This window comes from Dothidotthia symphoricarpi (assembly GCF_010015815.1).
Source record: "Dothidotthia symphoricarpi CBS 119687 unplaced genomic scaffold P153scaffold_8, whole genome shotgun sequence".
In the NCBI taxonomy this organism is placed as follows: domain Eukaryota; kingdom Fungi; phylum Ascomycota; class Dothideomycetes; order Pleosporales; family Dothidotthiaceae; genus Dothidotthia; species Dothidotthia symphoricarpi.
Window position 1 is genome coordinate 436,298 of NW_022985015.1, and position 12,025 is coordinate 448,322.

At 49.4% G+C, this 12,025-nt stretch overlaps 6 protein-coding genes across 6 annotated transcripts; 3 read left to right on the plus strand and 3 right to left on the minus strand.

Moving 5' to 3' along the window:
- Window positions 1-512: 512 nt before the first annotated feature.
- On the minus strand, window positions 513-1,010 carry P153DRAFT_384580 (uncharacterized protein; the record flags this gene model as incomplete). Its single annotated transcript, XM_033670352.1, has 1 exon — window positions 513-1,010. The coding sequence occupies one exon, from the start codon at window positions 1,008-1,010 to the stop codon at window positions 513-515; it is 498 nt and encodes a 165-aa protein (XP_033524688.1).
- Window positions 1,011-2,692: 1,682 nt separating this feature from the next.
- Window positions 2,693-5,094, plus strand: P153DRAFT_314029 (glycoside hydrolase family 76 protein). The gene is made up of 2 exons (XM_033664905.1): window positions 2,693-2,926; window positions 2,979-5,094. Exons 1-2 carry the CDS (start codon window positions 2,839-2,841, stop codon window positions 4,754-4,756), a joined length of 1,866 nt encoding a protein of 621 aa, XP_033524689.1. The 5' UTR covers window positions 2,693-2,838; the 3' UTR covers window positions 4,757-5,094.
- Window positions 5,095-5,121: 27 nt separating this feature from the next.
- Window positions 5,122-5,689, minus strand: P153DRAFT_314031 (uncharacterized protein; the record flags this gene model as incomplete). Its single annotated transcript, XM_033664906.1, has 2 exons — window positions 5,122-5,507; window positions 5,563-5,689. 2 exons carry the CDS (start codon window positions 5,687-5,689, stop codon window positions 5,122-5,124), a joined length of 513 nt encoding a protein of 170 aa, XP_033524690.1.
- Window positions 5,690-6,104: 415 nt separating this feature from the next.
- P153DRAFT_422246 (uncharacterized protein) lies at window positions 6,105-8,650 on the plus strand (the record flags this gene model as incomplete). Its single annotated transcript, XM_033672355.1, has 2 exons — window positions 6,105-7,396; window positions 8,582-8,650. The coding sequence occupies exons 1-2, from the start codon at window positions 6,131-6,133 to the stop codon at window positions 8,648-8,650; spliced, it is 1,335 nt and encodes a 444-aa protein (XP_033524691.1). The 5' UTR covers window positions 6,105-6,130.
- Window positions 8,651-8,742: 92 nt separating this feature from the next.
- On the plus strand, window positions 8,743-10,247 carry P153DRAFT_375087 (MFS general substrate transporter; the record flags this gene model as incomplete). Its single annotated transcript, XM_033669559.1, has 3 exons — window positions 8,743-8,775; window positions 8,960-9,902; window positions 9,958-10,247. 3 exons carry the CDS (start codon window positions 8,743-8,745, stop codon window positions 10,245-10,247), a joined length of 1,266 nt encoding a protein of 421 aa, XP_033524692.1.
- A 369-nt stretch (window positions 10,248-10,616) lies between these two features.
- Window positions 10,617-11,552, minus strand: P153DRAFT_365930 (uncharacterized protein). Its single transcript, XM_033667931.1, has one exon. It carries the CDS (start codon window positions 11,305-11,307, stop codon window positions 10,720-10,722), a length of 588 nt encoding a protein of 195 aa, XP_033524693.1. The 5' UTR covers window positions 11,308-11,552; the 3' UTR covers window positions 10,617-10,719.
- Between the last annotated feature and the right edge of the window lie 473 nt (window positions 11,553-12,025).

Genomic DNA, 12,025 nt, shown 5'->3' on the forward strand with positions numbered 1-12,025 from the left:
CTCGCTATGCGCTTGGTAGTTCTGGTGGGAAATTACTTCATATTGGATAGCACATATAAGGCTACCCGCTCCTCTTCAAGAATTCTTCGACTACACTTCGGATCTTACTGTACAAACTCCGACGATTCTTCTCCGCCATTACTACAACTTTTCTTGGTCAGATAACTACGGTGGTACACAAATTTTCTGGGGTTGGTTGCCCCAAGAGCTCCAGACGTATACGAGGAATTGGTAGAAGACTTGAATTACGATAGGTAATTACCGTGTGGACCATAACAACCCCGTTTTTCTTTGCATATTGTCACTGTGTATGACTGCTAAACCGACATGCTTCAGATCTGGGATGGCTGTAAGGGTCACGGTGGATGGAAAAACAGAGCGTGGGGCACAGTCAGTCTATTCTTCTTAAGGTTATTTGGACTCACCACTAACATAAACCCACTCTTTATGCGTTTCATTTTATAATTGCCGTCGTGAGCAGCTACCAAAAAAACGACGCTCGTTCTTGAATGCTACTTAGAGCGTTCACCATGATCTGTCCTCACCCAATCTGGATTCATCTTAAGCCACCTGAACCCCGCCTCATCTCCTATTTCAAACAGATGCTCAATTGATTTTTTGCCCTTTTGAACATCATTTCGCTCAGCCATCATTCGCCAAATCTTCTCTGCCTTCTCGAGCAATGCTAGCTCGCCTGCGTCCCTAAGTAGTTCTCGTACCCTTTCCTGCCTCTCATCCATGCCCATATCAGTTCCGTGCTCAGTCTTCTGTTCCGAATACAAAATTGTGTTACAAACTTCTTCTAGCCCGCGTTCGCGGAGGAGGACATCAAGCTGATCCCTAGGTCGAGTCCATTCTGCGTGTTCGGCGGACTCGTAGACTTCCCAGAAGTTGGGTTGCAAAGGCACCGGCCAGGTTGCTATGTATTCGGCCTTCTCCTGCGCGCTCCAGGGGCAGATGTGGCGGTAGTTTGGGGCGAACGGGTCGCTTGAGTATTGTTGACTAGCCATTTCGGACGCTGCGGAGGCCTCTAAACCCGGTGAGACAGGCGGCGAAGGTTGATGATTGATAGAGGCCATCGAGCTGGAGTCTTTAGTAGCATCCATTGTAATCCGACAAAGATACTTTGGTTAAGTGAGATGGGAGAGAGTTTAAACTGAAGCGGAGGGCACAAAGTAATGCATGGTCCTTTCTTCGACAGGAATTAGTGCAATAGAACTTATTGATTGATTGGTCTATATAGGCTAATCTTCTTGCCCATGCCTACATGACCTGTCACCTGTCCTCCGAGGTGGGGTAAGTGCTTTGGTGGGTAACTGCATGATGCCGGTGGTGTGTATGCACGAGGAAAGGATGAGCGCTGCGTGCAAATGTTAACCCTCTTCAGAGCTCCAGGTAGCAGCGTGGCCATGAGCGTTATTCGAATTCATGGTTGAGCTGATATTGTGCCGAACCAAACTAAACCTTTGAACTGAAGCCTTCCGGTTACAAAAGCGACACGGGAGGAGGGCACAGAATGATGCTGTGCCGCAGATATGTACGTAAGATGATCAGACCACTTACTGTGGTCCCCCTTGCTCCGATGAGGCTGTGATGTCTGCGCCTCAGAGACCCATTTACGTTCTCCACATATGCGGAGTGCATCAACTGAGGCTGTCGCCGATCACTACGCACTGCCCCCATACGGCGACCAGCTCCCAGCCTTGTGAACTACAGTCTTACAGCTGATCTTATCATGTTCTCGTCCTACCCTGACTTCGATGATCTATGATCATCTCAAAAGATGCTTCGTCGCAGGTTTTCGCAACATGAGCCATCCTCGACTTCAGACTCAGGGCTTTTCCAATCCACCACTTCGCTCAGTCTTCCTGTTTGCAGTCGGAGTGAAGGCGGTCAATAACCTTTTCCCCAACATCAAAGTTTATAATATGTCAAAACCCTAGGAAGGAGATCACTTAGGAATCTTTCAATGTTGCTCTCCGGCGACGTACGAAGCAATGGATGTTGTTGGGATTATCGATCGTTATCAGAGTATTCTCGACACTTTCAAGTGCACCATGCTGTCTACAGATGGTCGCGATGACTTAAGAATACTTCACGATCAGAAAGTGGCGAGCGTTGGACCATCTGAAAACATTAAGGCTCGGGCGTTGTGCATACTCTGCTCGGAACTCTTACCTCCTTGATTTGTGTAGTATCCATGGAGTACGCTTTTTGGGAGTCGACAGTTCACCTAGAAAGCAACGCGACTAAACTAAAGGGTTGAAGGCTGCAAACAATCCAGGGTAGGCTCTTATTAGTAACGCCTATAGCACACGAGGTTTACACCAAGTTGCATGTATTGTGTGGCTGCTGCAAAATTCGGTAGACATTATTAGTATTTCGACTAACCAAGAAAATGCAGTGTTGATAGGTAGGACTTGGACAGGAAGCACGGCGATTCTAGACTCTTGGTGCCCGACCTTGGAAAGAGCAAAGCGCACTTATGTACGAGCTCGCTATCAAATGAAGGGACGCGGTGACTCGGAGGCTCTCAAAGAATATGGTAACCCCGTGTTTCAGACAGTACTGCGCGATGCGATTGGCTGTACCATTGATTTGTCCCTGCGTCTTGAAACGCCGCTTGCCTGTTTGGGGAATTTCCTGAAGCCGCGCGCTCCTTCTCCATCTTCACTGCAAGTGTGCGGAGAAACCCTCCACAAGGTATATTCACGGCCCACCCTTCAACATGGCTCTTTCCCTTCCTTCACATTCAGTCAATTGCTTCTTCGGGGCACACACCTTCTTTTCTCTTCTGTCTCTCGTTCCTTTTCGTTTTCCACCACTTCTATTCGCATCATGAGGTTTTTGTTCTCACTCGGAGCTGTGCTCCTTCCTTTTATTGCCTCGACCGCTGGCGGCATCGAATTCGATCCTGAGGATGAAGGTGCGCTACGGGATTCTTGTGCAAACGACACGTTGGACTGACTTGTAGATAGCGTCTATTCGCAGCGCCACGCGACAGTATGCCAATGGCTTGATGTCTCTCTACGAAGGCGACGCCTCGGGCACAGCTGTAGAGAACATTGGAATTTGGCCTCAGCCTCACTACTGGTGGGAGGGAGGAGCTGCGTGGGGCGGAATGATCGAGTACAGCCAAGTCTCGGGTGACGATTCGCACGTCAAAGCCCTGCAACAGGCCCTGTCTGCCAACTACGGGCCTGACAATGACTTCATCTTGTCGTACCGGAAAAGTCAGACTGGCAATGATGATCAGGCTTTCTGGGCCCTAGCGGTCATGTCTGCGCTTGAACATTCGTTTCCGGACCCCGAACAAGCGCCCTCGGCCTACATGAACGTTGCTGTAAACGCCTTCAATAACATTGTTGGACGATGGGACACTACAACCTGCGATGGAGGTCTCAAGTGGCAAATTTACCCCGAGAATGCGTACGGATACAACTACAAGAACTCAATCTCCAACGGATGTGCCTTTGCACTTGGCGCTCGCCTGGCCCGATACACTGGCAACCAGACATACGCGGACTGGGCGGAGAAGATCTACGACTGGACGAAGAGTGTTGGGTTGATCACGGACATCTACGAGGTTTTCGATGGAACTGATGACAAGACAAACTGTGCTTCCGTTTCCGACAAGACCCAATGGACCTACAACAATGCCATGTTTTTACACGGGTCGGCCTTCATGTACGATTACACCAACGGTGGTAGCGTATGGAAAGAAAGAACATCAGGCTTCCTGGATCATGCCGAGCTACTTTTCTTCAAGCCGTTCGAAAACTCCACGGACATCATGTACGAATGGGCCTGCGAGACTGGAGAGTCGGGACGCCACTGCAACCTCGACCAGCAGTCGTTCAAGGCCTACCTTTCTCGCTTCATGGCTAAGACGGCAATGATGGCCCCGTTCACCAAGGATACCATCACCAAGTACTTGAAAGCCTCTGCAATCGGAGCCGCCAAGTCTTGTTCGGGTGGCGCAGATGGAGCGACTTGTGGTTCAAAATGGTACACAGGCGCCTGGGATGGCATGTCTGGTGTTGGTCAACAGCTTGCTGCTTTGGAAGTCACTCAAGCTCTTCTCATGCTGAAGCAAAACTTCGTCCCTGCCAAGTACAGTGCAACTTCGCCCCAGACATCGTCTGCTGCTGCACCCAAATCTAGCTCAACGTCGATTGTTAAGCAGACTTCATCTGTCAACATAGCACGCCCTTCGTCCACTGTCATCTCAAAGCCCAGCTCTACACCAGATGAGGAGCCGGCATCACCTACGAACATCTCACCTTCGTCGACTAAGGCTGCTGCGCCCATTCCCTCCACGACTAAGGATACACTACCTGCGGAGTCCACTGGAGTTGAATCAACCTCTGCATCAAGCATCGCTTCTTCTTCCGATTCCTCTTCCCCTACCACCACGATCAGGTCCTCCGCAATCGTTACAAGCCAGTCTTTTTCGGCAGCTACCTCGACTATTACGTCTGACATTCAACCCAGCGAGACCGAGACAGGACTGCTCATGGACACCGTTTCTCCTGTGGTCACTTGCACTCCAAGCTTAACAACTACCGTCTGGGTCCCTGCTGTCTCACAAACTTCAGTCTCCACGACTCTGGTATCCGTAGCGCCGCCTGCTAACAGCAGCTCACCCAGCTCAAGCGGGTCGACCGAGTTCCAGGGCGCGGCTATGAGCGTCAGGACGAGTGTTGGTTCGATTGTAGGCGCAGCGGTTGTTGTGTTGGCTGCTGGGCTGTTGTAGCCTGCTGCCGGTAGCGAGTAGTCATCACGGCGCATTTGCCATTCTCATCATGGCCTTTCGGGCTGTTTCATTATCTCAAGACATTTCCTCCTCCACATGTTAGATATCCCACTCCTAGTCTATACAATTTTCTAGATGAGCTCATCATTGATTTCATCATTGATTTCACTATATAAACATGCGAACATAGAATTGCCAACTTGACATGTGTAATTCAGATGGGTAGTTATAACAGCGCTAATCGTTGTATGACTGATGCAATCTCCATTTCGACAGAGCATTGTGTCCTTATTTATTCCGGACAATATGGGCTCTTCGACTTCGAGACCCACCGTTGCCGAACCTCAACTGTAAGGTGTCATTCCTCACTGCGACTTCTTCGCGCTGCCCCGCCCAATGCCCATACCATACACATAGACCAAATGACCACCCAGATACGCAGCAAAGAACGTCGCCGGCACCGCCAACACAGTGCTAACAAACACATTCATGCCGCTAGGCAAAAACTCGGCCTGGTTCCTCCTACTCCACCAATTGAACACGGCGCCAAACACCGTGATGTCGTTGATGACCGCGTGAAGTATGCCGACCTGGGCTTTCTTGGACGACAGGCCGTCGCGCTTCAGCACGGGCATCAGCTCCCATGCGCCGGTGGATATCGCGGGGAGGGAGGTCAGGATCGTGAGGATGGTGGCGTAGTATGAGAGGATGGGGAAGGTGCTCGGGGGGATGGCGATGGAGAGGGATTTGACTGGGGCGTGTTAGTGTGGGTTTAGATTTGGGTTTGGAGGTTTGGAAAGACGAACATGCAGAGGCGACAATGGATGAGGTCGCAGGCTGGAGTGAGGCGTAGTATACGGCGTCAAGGGCGCCTGCCAGTGCCGTGAAGGTGATGGGGAAGTGGACAACCGCGGGGTGCTTGGGATGGCTCATTGTGAGATGATTTTCGTGGGTTGTCGCTGTGGAGTGATTGTAGAGAATGTGATAGGTTCTGGGAGAAGGTTGTGAATAGAGAAGGTTAAGGGAGTCTATCGAGGATGGTGTCGTCCTCAAGTACAGCAGCAATTGCGGCTGAAGTATACGGAATCACTATCGTATGCATCGTCTACTTCGCAGCCAATTAGACGCACTTGATCTGTCAACAATCACGTTTCTACGTTCGTCTTTTGAGTGTGCGTGTTCATTCTGATGTCATGATAGTACATAAAGGGCTGGGGAGCATGGATCATGTTCCACGGGATAAGGTCTCGCGTGGCTGTGGTCGCTAATCTACAATTGGTTAGACGAGCCCAGCCCCTCTCTCTCCAAACGCGTTGTCGTGTTTCGTCTCCAACTTTGCACGGACGAACAAGATGTCGTCGCGTTGCTCTGGATATGGACAACGTGAAAGGCACGACACCCACTCAAGTCGACTGGCGTGCCGATTCGTATTGGCGCAATCGACGTATCTCACCTGCGCAACTGGAAATCCATGATATTCGCCTCGAAGAACGCAGGTACGATGCCGGCGAGATGCTAGAAATGCGAGAGGTTCTGCCTTCGACATTACTTCCAGATCTTGAAAAAAGAGAGCGTCTAGCAAGTAGTCTGCCAGTCGAAGATGTGACAAAGAATAGGAACGAGCAAGTTCACCTCAAGCAATTGGCAGCAGAATTTGGTTGGATGAACTGCTTGCGAAGCGACAAAGTCCAAGAATCAATTCTGGACCCGCAAGATCAGAGGAAATGCCGGTGGATACACATATCCAGCAAGTTCTCGGACTACCTTTCAGGATGTCTACTTGCGCTGTCGGATTGGAGTAAAGATCCGTACAAGATTGTGGCTGCTCTTCATCAATTGGATCATTGTGTAAACCAGCAAGAGCGCTTTTCCAAACATGGAAGATATTTCGCGCCCTTTTTTCAACGTTTGGCTGGTGATGAACATGCAATGGAAGATGGTCCGATGCTGCTAAGTGTCCCATTTCTGGACTGGACCGTTGAAGGGAAACCACCTCCTCTGAGATTTCAAGTAGATCCAAGAGAAGGTTATCAGTCGTCAAGAAGCTCACCGCATCTTTTGAGATCAGTCTTACAGCACTTCTATCGCCTCGAGGATACGGACGATCGCGAATCTCAACAGGTATTTACCAAGCATAAGCCGTGGCTCACGGATCGCAACTTGGATCTGAAAGTCCGTCGGTGGTATGGGCACTATCCTACGAGTCTTAATGTAGACGAACTTTGGATTCTGGTTGTAGATGCGCGACACGTCGTAACGTTTTCCAGCAATCAATCTTGGAAGTCGCGCTGGCCGCCACTTCAACTCTCCGCAAGAATCATGGAAATATCTTTTCGCGGTATTCGCAACGCCTACGTTAATACTACTGGCAAACAAGACTACACTTCATCAATACATGTCGTCGCCGCTCTGAGCGGAGCACTTGGAATGCTGCATCGTACCTTCTGGTCAGATATTACTCTTTGCTTATCGGATAGATATGCCAGCTATCTCGGTCACCTTCAATATCGCCTCCATCGCAACCCTAGTACAAAACTCGTAATGGACTTACTGCAGGTTCAAGAGGAGCTCAACATAATCATCTCCATTATGGAGCAGCAGATCGCACTCGTCACCAGTTTGCAGGACGACACAGAACAAGTACGACTCAGAAAACGATCGCATGGCTCCACCAAACCACAATATCAGCATAATCCAACCTCAATTCGACCCGCGAACATCGCAACGTATCGCCAAATGTCCTTCGCGCACTTCTCTGACCCAACAGTCCAGCTCATTGAAAACCTACAACGCGAATATGCCGATTTAGTCGACCTCCGCGAGAACAGCAATGCACTCATAAATCGCACAATCCAACTCGTCAACATCCGGCTCGAAGACCATGGCAAAGCAATCCTTGTCTTCACCATAGTCACTATCATCTTCCTCCCATTGTCTTTTATATCTTCGTTCTTCGGCATGAATTTCTCCGACATCAGGGATATGGAGAGCACGCAGCAACGGTTCTGGGTTGTCGCAGTGAGCTTGACGACTGCTACTGTGGCGTTTAGCATCTTCCTCGCGTTTTATGGAGGGGCGATCACAGAGTGGTTGGTGGATTGGAGGGAAACCCGGAAGAGACGGTTGAAGAGGAAGGAGGCGGTTACGTGGGTTGCGAGAGAGACGAAGCCGGGTGGAACGGGGAAAGGAACTTTTGAGATTCTGGATGCTATGAGACCAGGGCGGACGAGCGTGTTCTGAGAATAGCAATCTGTGACGCATACTAGCTCTTACTGACCGAGAGGAACATATTAGTGGCAAAGCAACGAAGAAGTTTTGCAGTGTCAGTGTTTGCACAAGATATACCCAGCCCAAATCCACTTTCATATAAGTTCAAATGGCTGCATCTGGCAACGACAGGAGAGATCCAATTATGGTAGCTTAAACTCGTCTGGGAACGCAGATTTGAGCATTAATGGACCATCCCAGTCAGATGGCATAGTTTGTGATAACTCAGCGACACCGGCATCTTGGACATCATGACCCGAATTTCGAAAGAAGTATGAGATCCTGTCTAAACTGTTTGACGAAACACTCATTGAATTGTCCACGTCTTGAGTGATGTCGTCAGCTTAAGGTGTAAGGTCTCAACTACACAAAGATCAAAAGCATACTAGACCGAAAAAGGAAAAGTGCATGTCATTCATGCCTTGCGGTTTTTCTGCAGACAACCAACGAACAGGCGATGTTGTATCTGGAAGTTTTTTGTGAAGGCGTGTTTTCTGCTCTTCCAACATCGCACAACGTCCGTCAGCGAGATGTAGGTTGAACAAAACACATCCTTAGTGTCAACAATGTGAGTCAAGGAGGATAGGGCAATCATTTACATGGACATGTTCAGTCGAATTCTCATGAGCGTATATATGCTCCAAAGTATCACCTTAATTCTCTTTCCAGAACCTTCACATATAATCTTTTGAATCACTGTCTACATAAACATCGCTCCAATGGACCATCCGAAAGAAGTCGCAGCATCAACAGTCAGGTCCGCTGCCGAATCCGAAGATCAATCAACAGAAAGCAGTCACTGACTATCAAAGAATCTGAATCAAGCGTACAAGCATGGATCTGTTGTCTTAGCTCCTCGTTACTCCTGGCCTCCTCCTGAGGTAAGCCAAATCTATATGCACCTTACTACCATTCTTTGACTTCGTTTATTTCCAGCATTCCAAACTGACTCGGTCGATAGGCTTCACGCAATCTATCGGAACAATTCAATCCTATCTCGCCCAGAACCAACTGAAAGACTACTCAACGCCAGACGTTGGATGGATAACAGGTCTCTACACGTTCCTTGGGCTTTTCTTCGGCGTCCAAGCAAGTCCCCTGATCGACATGTACGGACCTAGGCCGCTCGCTCCGATTGCCACCGCACTCACTGTCGGATTGTACTTTCTTCTTGCAGGATGCAAGCTGTATTGGCAGTTTATGCTTTGCTTGGGAGTCTTGGGAGGACCGCAAGCTGCTCTTGCGGGCACACTAGGTATCGCATGCATCGGCAAGCTTTTTGTGCAACGCAAGGGCCTAGCAATTGGCGTAGCATTATCCCGTTCGTCGCTGGGTGGTGTCATATTCCCTCTGATGCTCCGTGAGTTGTTGGGGTGGACATGGGCAATTCGCGCCCTTGCTTTTTTGACGACCGGGCTCAGTATGACGGGAGCTATTTGTTTACTACCGTTTCCCCGACTCCACTCTCCATCGGCAGCCGTTGTCACCGAAAAGAAGAAAAAGTATGCGGCCATCAGCTTTGACGCATTCCGCTCTGGATCGTTCTCGTTTCTCACTGCGGGTATGGTCTTCTTGGAGTTTGCGATCTTTGGTATTAGTGGTCTGCTTCTCACATTTGCCGTCGGAGCTGGCTTCGCGCCTGACGCAGATTATACTCGTATTACCATTCTAAATGGCTGCTCCTGTCTTGGACATATTCTGCTTGGCGTTGTTGGAGACCAATTTGGCCACTTTGATGTCATTATCGCAATGACCATCGCTACTGCTGTAGTCACTGGAGCGTTGTTCGTACCTTTCACCACGAGTTCAATGTCTGTGTTGTACGCGTTTGCCACATTGTGGGGATTTGGCTCGGGTTCCTGGCTTTCTATCATGCCCGGTATGTGGGAAATCCAATGCACTTCTGAATCAGACCATCTAACGAGGACATATAGTCTGTGTTGGTAAGACTTGCGATCCGAAGGAATACGGGAGATGCTATGGTACGTACAGTTCCGTTGTGAGCTCGAAAGAGACACCAATCAGTGTGACAAGTACCATGAACTGGGCAGTCAGTTTTGCAGCGTTACTTGCTATCCCTGTCGACGGTGAGTTACTTGAAGCAATATCTCCAGCAGCCTCATCTGGCTTGTATCTTGCTGTCGTGGTTCTCGGGAGTACATGCTTCTTCGTGACCCGTGGTCTCGTGTCCGGAAATATGCTTGTGTTCAGAGCCCATATGTAGAGGATTGTCTAAATCCGGGAACAGCTGTTTAGGATTCAAAGGAATATAGAACCAATCCAATCATAAATAGCATAAATATAGCGGAGCAACTCTCAGTGAGCTGTGGGATGATGCCAAATATATGTGAAGATTGCGCCGACTACGACTCGACAAGTGAACATTTTCGATCACATCTGCGATTTTTTCCTTCCGTTTTGGGATAGAGGCTATGACATGTTAATGTTTGTTGGTTAAGATGTAGCTAATCGCAACATAGTTGTTAGTGCACTCGTGCTAGACACAACATCAGACAGTCAAGCCAACTGAAGAGGAGAAGGTTCGATGTAAATCTCGAATTATTATTCTATGAATCTAATTTTGTATGTACAAGGCTGGAAACAAGACGCTATGTGATGCTGTGAAAGATTTTAAAATCCAATATATACAAAAGATTGTTACATAATCCGTCGCACAATCCTATCAGCGCCACACTCTAGGAGGTGTAAGCGCACGAGATGGGCTTGTCCTCCTTGACGGCCTTGACAAGAACACCGAGGCAGCCGCTGTTGCCTCCAGGGTTCTCGGCACCAGAGAGCCAGAGGCTGTAGCCGCCGTTCTTAGCACCAGGGCAAGCCTGGAAGCCAGTGGGAGGAAGGTTGTTGTGCTGAGCGAAGACGAGGTTGCCGTCCTGGATGGCGAAGGGGCCGCGCTCCTGGTTGCGGCCAATGCCCTGGACACCAGTGGTGAACTGAATCACACCTTGACCCATACCGGAGCGGTCGACGAAGATCTGCTGGGGCGGGTTGGCAGTGTTGAGGTAGAGATCACCAGCCTCGGTGAGACGGAAAGAGGCGTAGTTGACTGTCTCGTCGCATGAGGCACCCTGATCGGGCTGGTTGACGAGCAGACCGCCGTTGGAGGCCTGGACAGAGCCATACTGAAGGTCGGAGGCAGAACGGATGGTCATCAGACGGAAGACATCGCCGACTGCGATTTGGGTGTCGTTGGATGCGGTGCCGCTGGGGTAGGCCGAGACAATGGCGGCGGTGGCAGCAGCGAGAGTGGCAGTGGTGAACTTCATGTTGATGGTTGTTGTTGGTGGTTTGGAGTTGGTGAATTGAGGTTGTTGTGTGTGGAAGTGGAAGATGTTGATGTTGATGTTGTTGTGATGATAAATTCTAAGAAGAGCAGAGTCTTCCTCTTATACCTTTAACTGCTCTTAATGCCATCAGCTAAGCAATGAGGCTCATCACGCTGAGTGCACAGCTTGTTGTAACAGTATGAAGTCATACGTTGTCAATACGAGAACTAGGACGTTGAAACGGTCGTATCCCAAGACCTATTTTGCAGAGTGGAGAGTCCCGCGACGGGCATAACAGGACCACTCATTACCGAGTAAGGGATAGCGTGGTTCGTCCTCGATGCTGTCCAATCAAATCTTTCTCTGAGTGACACCGTGCAGAAAAGCCAAGTCGACTTAGTCGGGTAGCTCGGTGCCTAATTTAGAAGGTCGTGCATCATTGACAGCCGTTCGGGCCGACGTACACCAGGAATAGAACAATAGCCTCTGTCCACTAACATATTGGGTGGTCATACCTCGTATTATTCTTCGATTGGAGCTCTACGTGGCAACGAACGTGCAAATACAACGCTGTACCTACAGCGTGCCATAGATGAAGTGGTTGTACACTCATGGAGTTAATGTTACAGCGGGAAACCCCGTCTTCGCAAGCATTAAGCACGTCCAGTATACAAATTTCCGTGTAATAGGAGTTAAGATGAAGCTTGACATCATCCAG

What these genes read in the sequence shown, in the direction of transcription:
- P153DRAFT_314029 (XM_033664905.1), top strand. Translation starts at nt 2,839, where the DNA reads ATGAGGTTTTTGTTCTCACTCGGAGCTGTGCTCCTTCCTTTTATTGCC. An exon ending in ATTCGATCCTGAGGATGAAG is followed by an intron (nt 2,927 to 2,978) that starts GTGCGCTACGGG and finishes ACTTGTAGATAG; the next exon opens with CGTCTATTCGCAGCGCCACG.
- P153DRAFT_365930 (XM_033667931.1), bottom strand. Translation starts at nt 11,307, where the DNA reads ATGAAGTTCACCACTGCCACTCTCGCTGCTGCCACCGCCGCCATTGTC.